The 12942-nt window shown below is 39.6% G+C and overlaps 1 protein-coding gene across 1 annotated transcript in view; it reads right to left on the minus strand.

Moving 5' to 3' along the window:
* LOC122815696 (mucin-19-like) overlaps nucleotides 1-12942 on the minus strand; it is a 1162279-nt gene that overhangs the window by 606370 nt on the left and 542967 nt on the right. Inside the window, exons 12-13 of the mRNA XM_044088411.1 lie at nucleotides 10707-10788; nucleotides 10459-10593 (exon numbers count right to left, since the gene is read on the minus strand). Coding sequence (XP_043944346.1) covers nucleotides 10459-10593; nucleotides 10707-10788 — 217 coding nt within the window. The remainder of the gene's footprint in view (nucleotides 1-10458; nucleotides 10594-10706; nucleotides 10789-12942) is intronic.

A 12942-nucleotide genomic window follows, 5' to 3' on the forward strand; every position in this document is an offset into this window, starting at 1 on the left:
TCCCTCACACACCTTCATTCTGACTTCTGACCGAACAGGCAAATAGAGAAAGGTCAACATAGTTAAAGAAATCTTCAGGACATACTTACTCCTACAGAGATTAGAGTGTACTTATCTTGAATCTTTAAAAGATATAAACAGTAATCAAAACATCATATCCCAACAACTAACTATATAAAGAAGTAGAGGATAGTGGGTGGATGTGGCTACTGCAGCAATGAGGAATTCGAACGTCTACTGTTTTATGATAAGTGCAACTTACACAACTGAACTATGTTCATCAGTCTCACTGTTACAGTAGCATTTTAGCTACATGGGTTGATTACCAAAGCCTATCTAACTTTGGAGGAGAGAGGATAAGTACCCAGGAGTCTCTGTAAATGGTCTCAGCAAATCCAGTATTAGATCTGGAAAAGTAGTCCAGTTTGTAATGCTTTGCAAAGTTATGTACAGAGGACCAAGTTGCTGTCTCCAGAAAGCATCTAGAGTCCACCTCTTTTTAATATACCATTGTAGATGCCAAGATTTAGTGGAATGTGCCCTGATACTGCCTGGAATACTTCACCAGGGTGATTATAACAAAAGGCAATAGCCAGGGACAATCACCTAGAAATAGTCTGTTTTGACATGGGTTGTCCCTTCCTTGCACATCATAAGAAATAAACAGTTGAACAGCTTTTGTGAAGGACTTAGCTCTGCCAAGATAATACCTGAGCTCCATATATATATATATATATATATATATATATATATATATATATAATATACACACACACACACACACACACATATATATATATATATATATATATATATATAGATATATATATATATATATAGATATATATATATATATATATATATATATATATATAGACAGTGCATATGGAATCCTTTCTCCCTGGTTCTGAAGATCTGGATAAAACAAAGTCAGATCCATGAATTGATTCAAAGCAAAATCTGAAACAACTATGGATATACATGAAAGGCTTGTTCTAAATCAGACCATATATCTGTGGAAGACCAGATAATGTTCATTCATCATGAGAACTTATAACTCAGATACAATTCTTGCAGATGTCAGAACAATAAGAAATATAGTCTTCCTTGTGATGAACCTTAAATCTGCCTGATGAGTTAAGATCCCAAGAAGGAGCCACCTGTTTTCTAGGAGGTCTAAGATGGAAAACTCCTTCAGAAACTGTTTTACCAAAAGCAGTGAAGAGAAAGAAAGATCTATGGGTAGACATGCCAAAATAGGCATAACACATACCTCAATATTGGAAAAATAAAGGTCAGAAGAAAGCAAATTACACAAATATTTAAGTCCGGCATGCATAATAACTTATGAGACCCTGGTTATTTGCTAATTTAGTCTTTGCTGCATGTCCTCATGAAATAGATGTGTAAAAGGGATCAGAAGTGAATCATCCAAGCAGATAGTTGAAGTTGTGTGAGAGTGGGGTGTATTAAACTCCCCTCAGTCTTGCATAAGTCCATTCTGTGAGGATGCTTGTGGTAAATGCCCTTGGCCAATTCCATAAGGAGGGAGAACCAATCTTGCCAGTGGCAAATAGGAGCCACCACAATGATTTCTGAATAGTCTTTCCGACTCCTCAAAATTACCTTGCATACCAGTGGCAAAGGTGCAAATGCATAAAGGGACATTCTTAATCACAGGAATGAAACTGACTTTGTCTTTTAGGCTTACTTGTAAGGAGCCCTGGATCAGTATTTGCTCAGATATCTTTTCTAAAAGGAGGCAAACAGATTTATATTTGAGGTGCTCCCACAACTGTATCAATTCTGGAAGATCCCCTCATTCAACTTCCATTTTATGAAGATCTGTGCTGGTCTTGCTCAACTTATCTGCCTCTACATTTTGCTCTGATGGTATGTAAGATGCTTTAAGAGTTAAAGAGTGCTGTAGAGCTACCTCCCAAGCTATTGTATCCAGATTACACAGAGCTTACAACCCCCCCCCCACCTGTTTATGTACCTCATTACTCGGGTGTTTTCTGTAATCAACTGAATCTGGCAAGAGGAATCAAGAGAGTCACAGAAATCAGGAACCCTAGAATCTTGAGATAGTCTCTTTCAGACATTTGGGATTAATTTTATAAGATCGGGAAAGTTTCCAGATAAAAAAATCACTTTCTCCTATGTAAGAAAAGCCTTTTGCTGATAGGTGTCTAGAAGGCAGCCCAGAGAAACAATCCTGTGTAACATTATCAAGGAGGATTTTTGAACACTTATCTTGAATCCCTGATTGGTAAGAAGAAATGAAACCCATGTTAAGAATTCAACGTCTGGGGAAAAAACTCTGCAAAATAAGAATGTTGTCTAAATAAGGAAATAGGCAAATGCGCTGAAGTCTGCAATGAGATATCCCAGCCGTTAGATACTTTGTAAACACCTTTGAAATTGTAGATAACCCAAAGGTTAATGCAGAGAACTGATAGTGTAATCCAGATGCAGAGAATTTGAGAAATTTCTTGAAGCCTATGGCTATAGGAATGTGATGATAAGCATGCTTTAGGTGTAATGTTATCATGACTCACAAAGAAGGAATGATAGGTAACAGAATTTGAATGGTCAGCATTTTGGATTTTGCTGCTTTCACATTCAGATCGACAAAGGAAAGATCTAGAACTATTCTCCAAGAAAGAGCTTTCTCTGGTAGCAAAAACATTCAGGAAAAGAAGCATTTGCCATTTTCATCTGAAGTCACTGGTTCAATCACTGCTAGGGTGAGTAAGCAATGAGTCACCCGAGGAAAAAATTCTGGTTCAGAGGATGGGGAGGAATTCCCTTGAAAGGTGATGCTTGTATCCAGTGCCTACTTTCACTCACATGAACCACTATTAACATCCAGAAGTCTGACAATTAAAGTTATGTACTCACCATAATTGTGCCTCTGTGTTGTCCATTTTCATTCTTCCTCAATGTACCAGAACTGACCTCGGATCCAACTTCTCCGCCTGCACTAGACTTTGTATGTAACTCTTCAGCTCCTCCCTCTACCCTTAATGCCTCACTCAGCCCAGAATACCTCAAATCAAGTTTGCTGCCTTACAGATACTATGATAAAACAGGAAGAAGGAAAAAACAGCAAAGGCTGGGACTCAAACCTAGAAAAAAAGGTTCCACAGTATCTGCAAGATCACTCCAGAAGACAGAAGAAAGGGGGAAGCAGGGTGGGGAGTTGAGGAAGAATGAAAATGGACAACACAGATGCATAGTTATTTGATTTTGTCCATTTCATTCTTCTTCAATGTATGGTACAGAGTCCCCAGCTAAGTGAATCTTGGGTGGCCTTCATGAAAGAATATTCTCATAAATGCCAATCCAAAGGCAGCTCTGCTTCCAGACATCAAATCTAGTTTGCAATGAGCAATGAAGGTATGGACATTAGACCAAGTAGCCGCTGTGCAAATGTCATCAATAGAAGTTCTAGACCAGACAGTGGAAGAGATAGCCATGGATCTAGTTGAATATGTTTTAGGTAACTTTGATTGGGAGAGCCTTGCTGAGTATATACAAAGGAAATGCAATCAGTAATCCATTTGGCTAGGGTAACTTTAAAAATGTGTGAACCCAATCTATTCTGTGAGAAAGAAACAAACAGCTGTTCTGATTTTGTGAAATCTTTTGTCCTATGTAGATAAAAACGTAGTTGTCTGTATATCTAACAGATGTAACATATACTCTTCCTTATTTGAAAAATTAGGGAAGAAGACAGGCAAATTAATTGTTTGGCTGATATTCAGTTCAGATGCTACTTTTGGTAAGAAGGATGGATTGGTTCATAAGGTAACTCTGTCTTTGTGAAAAACAATGTAAGGGAATTTGGAAGATAGAGTCTGGAGTTCAGAAATTCACCTTGCAAGTGTGATAGCTGCTAGGAATGTTCTTTTTTAAGACAGAAATTTTGCTGATGGTTCAAAGGTCTGTTGGGTCAACCCTCTGAAGCATGACTGTTAAATTCCAAAGAGGTGAAGGATCTTTCACTGGAGGTCTAAATAGGAAGGTGCCTTTTAGAAAAGTCTTGTACAATTTGGAAGAATTTAGAGAGGAAGCATTTTCTCCTGAGTGAAAAATTAGATATAGCTTCTAATTGTACTTTTATTGTAGAAAAACTAGCACCTTCTTGAAAAATCAGTGCTAAGAATTCCAGAACCAAATTGTATAGAAGCAGGAAAAGAATCAATTTCCCCCTGAAGAGCTCATATTGAAAAACTTTTCCATTTACTCTTGTAGATTTTTCTTGTAGAAGCTTTCTGGGAAGATATAAGTATTTGTCGAACTGGGGAGGAAAGCCTGGGATGTCTAGCTATCAATGAAATTGGATAAACCATGTGGTTAGATTGATTCCTGCAATATTGGGATGCTTCATCCTGGAGGGACGTGAAAGAAGATCTGAACTGAGGTCCAGAATCCATGGCAGATATCAAAGATGAAACCAAAGGAAGGGAAATCACACTTGGCAAAGCCAAAATAGGGCAATGAGGATAACTGAGTTCTTCAATCAAATGGCTTTCTGTAGGAATTTTGGAATCAGAGGTAGTGCGGGAATAAGCATAAAGGAGACTGGAGGGCCAGACATCGACTAGAGCATCTGTCGATGACTCCCCCGAAGGGGGATTAAGGCAAAGAACGTGCTGCACTTGCTGATGCAGGGAGATGCAAAGAGGATGGCCCCAGTGAAGGAAAAATCCACTTCACCATTGATTGATTGTGAGACTACTCATGAGTCATTAGAACAGACATGCTGCATTTGTCTACTAGTATTTTGTATTTCCCCAGTAAGTGCATTGCCATAAGAAAGCAGTATGAGGAGATTGCCCACTGCCACACTCTCAAAGCCTGTTAACAAAGGGGATAAGATCGGGTTCCCCCCAATTGCTGATATACTCAACCGCAAACATGTTGTCAGTTTGTACCAAAATGGTCCCCAGAGGAAGAACATTTTGAAAGTCCTACAACACTAGTAGGACCACTCTTATCTCCAGAACACTGATATGTGAATTGGTCTCTTGAGGGGACCACATGCCTTGGACCATCTGTCCCAGGAAATGCCCCCTCCCACCTGAATTGGGAGGTGTCAGTGGTCACTGTGGCTGCTGGAAGGGGCAAAATATAAGGACAACCTAGGTAAACTTTATCCAATTGAATCCACCAATGAATATGATCCTTGAAGACTCGAGTAAGTTTGATTGAAAAGGACAATAGATGATGCAGAATAGATGACTGAACAGTTAGATTCCATTGGAGAACTTGTCTATAAAAATGGGACAATGGAATTAATGCTATGGCTGCTGCCATTGAACCTAGAGCCTGAAAAACAAGTTTGGCTGGAGCAGAAGAGTGAACAAGAATTTTCTGTACCTGAATCTTGGACTGTGTCTACACAATGTGTAGGAAGGGAGGCTATCTGACTTACTGTGTTCAACTGGGCCCCCTGTGAACTCTAGGCTCTGTAGAGGTTGCAAATGAGATTTTGTATTGCCAACTAAAATGCCTAGTTTTTGACAAAGTTGGAGCCAATAGTCCCCAGATAGTTCTAAGACATGTCTGGTTGGAGAGATGAGGAGACTGTAGTCTAAATATGGAAACACTCAGAATCTCTGCAATCTCAGGTGAGCTGCTACTACTGCCATACATTTGGTAAACACCCTGAGAGCTGTGGTGAGACCAAAGGGGAGGGCTCTGAACTGACAGTGACTGGATCCAAACCAGAAGAGTAGACATTTTCAAGATCATCAATTCATTTTGATGTGAAAGTACACATCCTGAAGATCAAATGAGCACATCCAATCATCCTTGTGCAAAAAGGGCAGAATGGACTGGATTGTGACCATTCAGAACTTTGACTTTTTCACAAATTTGTTCAGGTTGCATAGATCCAGGATTAGTCATAGGCCCCTGTCTTTTTTGACAGTAAAAAGAACCTTGAGTAAGTCCCAAATCCTCTTGGGTGTGGTGGGACCTCCTGGATGACTCTTTTGTCTAGCAGGTTTTGAATCTGCTGAGCTGCATGTTCTCTTTTACTGGGTGGGACGTTGGGAAGTTTTCTACTTTTGATTAGGGAAATCTGAAAAAAAGGTATGAAATAACATCTGGAGGTTATTTTTAGCACCCAAGAATCTTTTTTATTGAAGCCCAAGTGTCTGAGTGCAAAGACAAGCAGCCCTGACTGCCTCCAGAGGTGGGCTGTTATGCAACTCTTCAGGAGCACTGAAAGGATATGCCCAAAAAGGAATCTTGGAAACCCTGGTTTTGCATGCCTACTCTGCTGCAAGGATGGTGTCTTCCATCTGTACACCCCCACACTGCCTCTGGAGGAGTTGTCCCCACATAAATAGTGGAAAGGTTCCTGGAATTTACAAAACCACATTTTCTTACATCCTCTTTGATTCCAGGAAAAAGGATCACTGAAGTATTTGAAATGGACAAAAGAATAGACAGCTGAAGAGGCTCACTTGTAGTCTTTTACAGACATGGACTCTGAGAGGGATTTGGAGAGTTCTTTGGTTATATCCCTCTGTAATCTCATGAAGTGCACTAAATAATTCAGGGACCTCAAGGCAAAGGTTGCTGAAGCAAATATGTGCTTTCCAATCAATGCCCTGACTATCTATTAGGGGGATGGAGAGAGGATCTCTGTTCTTCTAGCTCCTTTTTTGTGCCTGCTGCCACAACCATGGCATCAACAGGGACTCCTTTGCTCCAATGAGGTCTATCCTTTGAGGGGTGACAAAATGTTGACTGAACATCAGGAAATGGTTCAAAAGAGTCCAGTTCTTTCCATGCCCAGCAGGAAATTAAATTGACAAGCTTATCCACTGGGGAAGTCACCCATGACATAGATGGACCAGAACCAAAAGCTTCCAGAAAAACTGACTCCTCCAGGGAAGGGTTATCTGAAGACCATCCACCTTTTTATTTAAGGATTTCCGGAATGTCTTCAAATGAGACATCATTCAGTGGGGATCTGGGGGACCCTTCCCCTTTGTTGAAGTCAGTATCCTCTGTGAGATGTTCCATGGGGAAATCAATGTGTCTCCTTTTGCACATTCTCTTGAGAGGTATCTCTTCAGTGGGATGCTCTGGAGAAGTATCTGAAGAGAACGGACGTTCCTCAGTGGAACTGACTGGATGCTAGATGATACCAGCTGCTCTTGTGGAGTAGGCTTGATAGTTTCAGAGTTTGCATCCAATGGGGGATGGATGTAGGACCCAAAAATGAAAGAGCAGGCAAATCACTCAGTGGAGAGAAAACCCTCTTCACTACCTGAAAGTCCAATGGACCAGGAGAAGCTATGGCTGATTGCATCAGGCCCAAAAGCACCAGAGCTGCCAGGATCCAACCCTACCCAGATTCATGCCTCAAAGAACAAATCAGAACTGAGATATCCAATGCTGGGGGTCTGAAGGGCAAGTATGGCTCCAATAACATTTGAGTGGACCCCAACCCCTTGAATCCAGCACTGCTGTTTTAGCTCTGAGGCTCATCCCGATCCAAAGGAACCAGAGTGGAACTAGTCATGGAGTCCTTCTTGCCCCACATAGTCCCCTTTTCTATAAAATGAACAGAAAAATCAAAAAAATCCCTACCAGGATTATGGCACTTGTTTACAAATGCACTCTGACGAAAAAAGAAAAAACACAGACCAGTTGTCACAAAGTACATACGAGCATTAAATACATACAAAATGTTTTCTAGCTGTTAAGAAAGCACTTCCCAACCCTTAAGTCCTGACAGGTAGTTTAAAAGTTTGCATAAACATTACACCTTTATGACAAAATGGCCTCCAAATCAAAAGAATAAGCCCTACACTAAAAATAGCGATCCCTGGCCAGGAACTTCTAATATTGTGAAAAACAAAGAAAAGACCAGATTTCTTAAATAGGAAATATCACTTTTAGTCACCAAATAAAATAAAGTGCATTTTCTTAAAATGGCAACAAATTCTTTGTGGAAGGATTTCCCTCTTGAGACTTTCTGCCAGAAATGAAGCATCAAGCCTGACTGCTGCTCCTGTTGAACCTCAATGCTGCTTCCTCTAAAGGCGGCAAGAAAATACTAAAGATCTCTTCATTCTAACTGTTGCTTTCATTCCACCGGGATGTCCAATTAGCAGTAAAAGTGAAAGTGTGGGAGAGAGCCACAGCTTTGTGAAGGTGGACAGTTGTTGTATCCTAGGCAGGATATAATCAATATAGACAAAAGCCCACCACAGCAGTAAAAACATTGCAATATTAGCAAAGTGTCCAGACTGAGGGTCTATTGGAAAAGTGGTAACCACTGCGTAGAAATGGGGTAACTGCATCGAAAGAAAGCTGCTAGGAGGCATGATCCACAATTATCAGTGGGCTGCAGCTGGAATACAGTTATTTTTTTATAAGAAGTCATAGATGATATCGCAGCTTCTATAATGAATGCCAGTGTAGCATTGGCAGAGCTCATTTTGTTAGAAACTGTAACAAACAGCATGCTGTAGGTGCAGCAAGGTACTTCTGCTACAGTTACTGTATAGAGTGGTTCTCAATTTTGTGATGAGGGAGGTACCAGTCTAAAAGACTTCCCGGGGCACTAGATGGCCTAGATATGACTGTAGCAAGTAAACAGATCTAATTTAAATTTATTTGCAACTGCATCTATGCTTTTATTATGTCAGGATGCTGTCAGAGTTGTTTGACATTTTTGAGGTTTTTAAGATGGATATTTAAAAATTCCAAGGCACAGTAATGAAAGGAGTGAGGCAATGGATTGCTGGTATGCTGGGGTGCTAAAAGATTCTGGAGATTAAAGAACACTCTATTGTGGAAGCCATTTGGGAGAGGGATCGAGTAGGACTGCACCCGTAAATTAAGGGCCATTTAAATAGATGGTGTGGTAGATGTGGGTTAATGAGTGCTACGATTGAGGTACTCCAAGTTATGGTTCTACCCAGATGTTGTTTTTGCTAATATTTGCAATTACTCAAGAAGAGAAGATGTTGGTATAGGTGCAAAACATAAAAAAAAAAGATACATTCAAGTATTGGGTAAACTTAGTGAGGTTATCAAGAGTGTGTTGAGACTAAGAAGGTAGGAGTGTATGATGTCATATTCAGGCAACTATTTACAGCTGCAAATATGATTCAAGGATTGAGAGGACAGCAAGATGGGAAATGAGCTGGAAAAGTGAGATCAAGGGCGGGAGAAACAAGGAAAGGGATACCTAAGTTAGTAGAAAGGGCTATAGAGAGGGAGGTGTGCAAGAGGAGAGAGATTACGAGTTTTGAGGAAGGTTAAGCAGACAGTTACTGAATGTGACACAGTTGGGAGAATATAGAATGGGGTTCTGCAATGATGGATACTTGAAGTGAGAATTAGAATATCTGTATAAGAACAGAAGAAGGGAAGTGTTTAAGGACTTTATGAAGGTAAAGTTGGGAACTTAGTAAGATCTATATAAGGATGGATGGAAGAGTTTAATGATCTCAAAGTCTTAAAGAAGCAGTCTGGCTTTGAAATGGGCAGAGGTGCTGAACTAAAGTATGAGTGACTCAAGAGGTTAATATGAAGAAGGGGGAAGGGAGATGGTGATTGGGATATGACAGTATTAAAGGAATAAGTTTAGATGAACAGAAAAAGACAATGGAAGAATACATCAGCACTTGGAGAACTACAAGGCACAAGAGGTAGTGACAGTCTCAGGAAGTTATGGAAATGGAAATAAAACTCTGGGAAAGGAAAATGTATGGTAGGGTAGCTGGATGGTAAATCTGAAAATTAAGAAGATTGAGGTGGTGGGGATTTACAGCAAAAACAATTGTAACTATGGTACAAAACCTTACATTAAAATGACAGGGACTGTGGGAGACATAACTGTCCTGGAAGCATAAAAAGGAGGCAAATAATTTTACCTTGTGGTGATACTGTGAAAATCAGGAGGACATGGAGAGAGCAAATAACGTTTTGGGGAATATTGGACACTGGATTTGTCTGATGTGGAAAGAGAGACCAAGGTGTCATGTTAAAGGCATGAGGTAAGAGTAAGTGAAATATAAGAAATAAACACTGGATGACACAAAGCTGATAGCTAAGGTGGAACATTCCAGCTTCACACTGATAAAGAAGTTGGTCATGTGACACAGGTGTAGTGGTAGGTCTTGAAGTAATATGTCCTCTAATCAAATCAGTAGTATTTTCAGTAAAATATGGCCTGAATAGTCTCACAGTTGTACATTTGAATACTCTGTACTTAATTAATGTTAAATGCCTTGAGTATTATAAGACAAGATGACAACAAATAGCATAACTGATAAAGATGATTTTATTTACCAATCAGCTCAGTAATAGCGAAACGCATCATAACATCAAACATTTTACTGTGTTGAGGATGTGGGGGACTTTCTAACAATTATTATCTTTGTGAGTAGAGGGGCTAGTATTTCTGAAAAGCATTACCTCCTGTTTTTGCTTGTCCATACTTTGAAAGAGTTATATACAGTTGCATCCTCTCTGAAATGGTTTGAATCTGTGCTTGCAATCCAAGTGCATTCATTTGAATGAAAAATGAGGACTGACGTGCAATCATCACGCCTGTAACAGATGAATTATGACATGTAAATATATAATTATATTTAATCAAGTTGTTATGTATTTTAACTCTATCATACAAAAATTGACTCATGCTAGGAAGTAACAGACTTTACCTTCATAAAATGGAAGAGTAATCTCACTCCCATCCTTTAAGACAGTTCCATTGTTCATCACTTTAAAGGACTGTGGTGAAGCCTACAAATCATGTACAGGTTTTAGTTAAAGAACACTGTTACACTATGAGTACACATGTACTTACAAAGCAAACATTCCATTAGACATTATCTGAACTGACTTAAAACAAAAATGCTTATTTGTGCTAACATCAGTAAATATCTGCATAAATGTAAATTTGTCAAACATTTGGTCAAATACATTCAGTGGTCAAGTTTTGAGAACAGAGTATTTATTTAATGATCTGTTCATAGGTAAGTACTAGGCTATCTGCCCTTGCAGGCCATTTTAAGCCTAGCCAGTTTCCCTTTTGTGCTCAAAATAACCTATCCCATTTGGTTATAGATTGAGTTTACATATTCCATGCTGGATAATTATATATTACAAGGTGGTGGTGCTGTGGTAGCATTGTCACCTCACAGTTAAGACGTTGTCCTGTTCGATTCTCAGCTAGAGTGTCTTCTGTGTGGAGACATGCGTGAATGGGTGTACCTTCATTGAAGGCTGTGCATCAGGGCCAGCAACTCAGCACGTAAAAATCTACTGCCAATCATTAGCGGACCGGAGTTCCGCTGTGGCGACCCCTACCTGGGAAAAGCCGAAAGACACAACAACAACCTAATGAGAATAATTGGGTTCATACCATAGATAATCTGAGGGAACCATGCATGGGATAAAGCATTTAGGAGCTGCACAGGGGCAGTCTTGGGGTAAATTTTCTGCTTTCCATCCATATCTAAGTTGCTGTTGAAAATGGGCTGGAATGAACTTTGTTTTATGCTAATTATTAAGAAACCCCATCAGAAACTTGGCATGCTGTACAAAAACTCCCACTTCCTCTCCACTTCAACAAGACAGACCCTTGCCACTACCTACTTACTACCCTCACTAATGTACAGTGCTCCCCTACTAACCAACCTGTCTTCCTCCATCTCTTCTAAACTGGAAACCAGTTACAACAAAATCTCAAAAGTTCGCAACCATATCCAAATACTTCACTCACCACTGTATACCTCTCCAATGGCTGCAATGGCTAGAACTTCACAACTACTTAGACTACCTTCAACTTACCACTGTTCACAAGCTTATTTTTAAATCAACTAAATGTCCAGCACTAACAAACATTTTACCATTATACACCCCACACAGAACTCTAAGATCTGCCCACCAAAATCTAATCTCTGTATACAAACCAAATTGTCCCACTGGTCAGCTTCTCCTATCCTTTTCCTTAGCTAAAAAATGGAACTCTCTCCCTACATCTTTATGAATCTCTGAAAACTTTGAACTCTTCAAAACACAGCTCCATTCTTACCTCTCCTATAAATAGAAGTGCAATTGCACTGTACCTACCTAACCTGCTTAATACATAAATACATTCATTACACATAAGGTTCATTTTTTCCTTACACACTAAGGATTAACTCTATTTTAATGTTACATTTGTAGCATTCTCAGATGTTTTAAACCTGTGTACAAATTTAATTCTGTACTACTGTTTCTCAATCAAAAAACATGTAAATATGTATTATATTTTACTTCATGTTGCAGTTTAACTTTGCTTAGTTCTGCTATTCTTAGTTACAAGTTGTTCAACTGGTACCTTTTCCACCATGTATTGTACTTTGTATTATGTAGCTTGGACTTTGTATTATGTAACTTTTCTCCCTGGGCCTCCACTGAAAACAGGCTCTTTGAGCCCAGTGGACCTCCCGGTCATCAAACTGGAAATAAATAATAAATAAATAATAAATGTGGATGGGGAGTCTGTTCCACAGCAGCAATATCCATTGCAAAATATACCTGTCCCTGCAAACCATACTGCTGATGCTGCAGAAAATGTTTAGATCCATAGGCTGGTCATTTCTGATACCATTTGATTTGCTGTTGTGCAGTAATCCATCAGTCATTGGTCAGAGGATGCCTTGTATGCCAGCCACAGGTCACCTTTTAGCAGTCTGTAGAATGCCAAGTATAGTGCCAAGGCTTTGAGAAAGTCCATGTAGGGCATGTCTTTTAGGTCTGGTATTCTTTTAGTAAGGTATCTCTGTGGGCATTATAGCTGTTACATGTGTCAGGATAGATACACGCCAAAGAGGGCATTATATTCAATGACTGGCTTCATGCAAGCTGAGAAAAGGGTGGCAATAACATCCTTAGATCTAGACACAATCT

Source organism: Protopterus annectens, chromosome 11.part0 (assembly GCF_019279795.1).
Source record: "Protopterus annectens isolate FY-2018-M chromosome 11.part0, PAN1.0, whole genome shotgun sequence".
Taxonomy (NCBI): Eukaryota; Metazoa; Chordata; order Ceratodontiformes; family Protopteridae; genus Protopterus; species Protopterus annectens.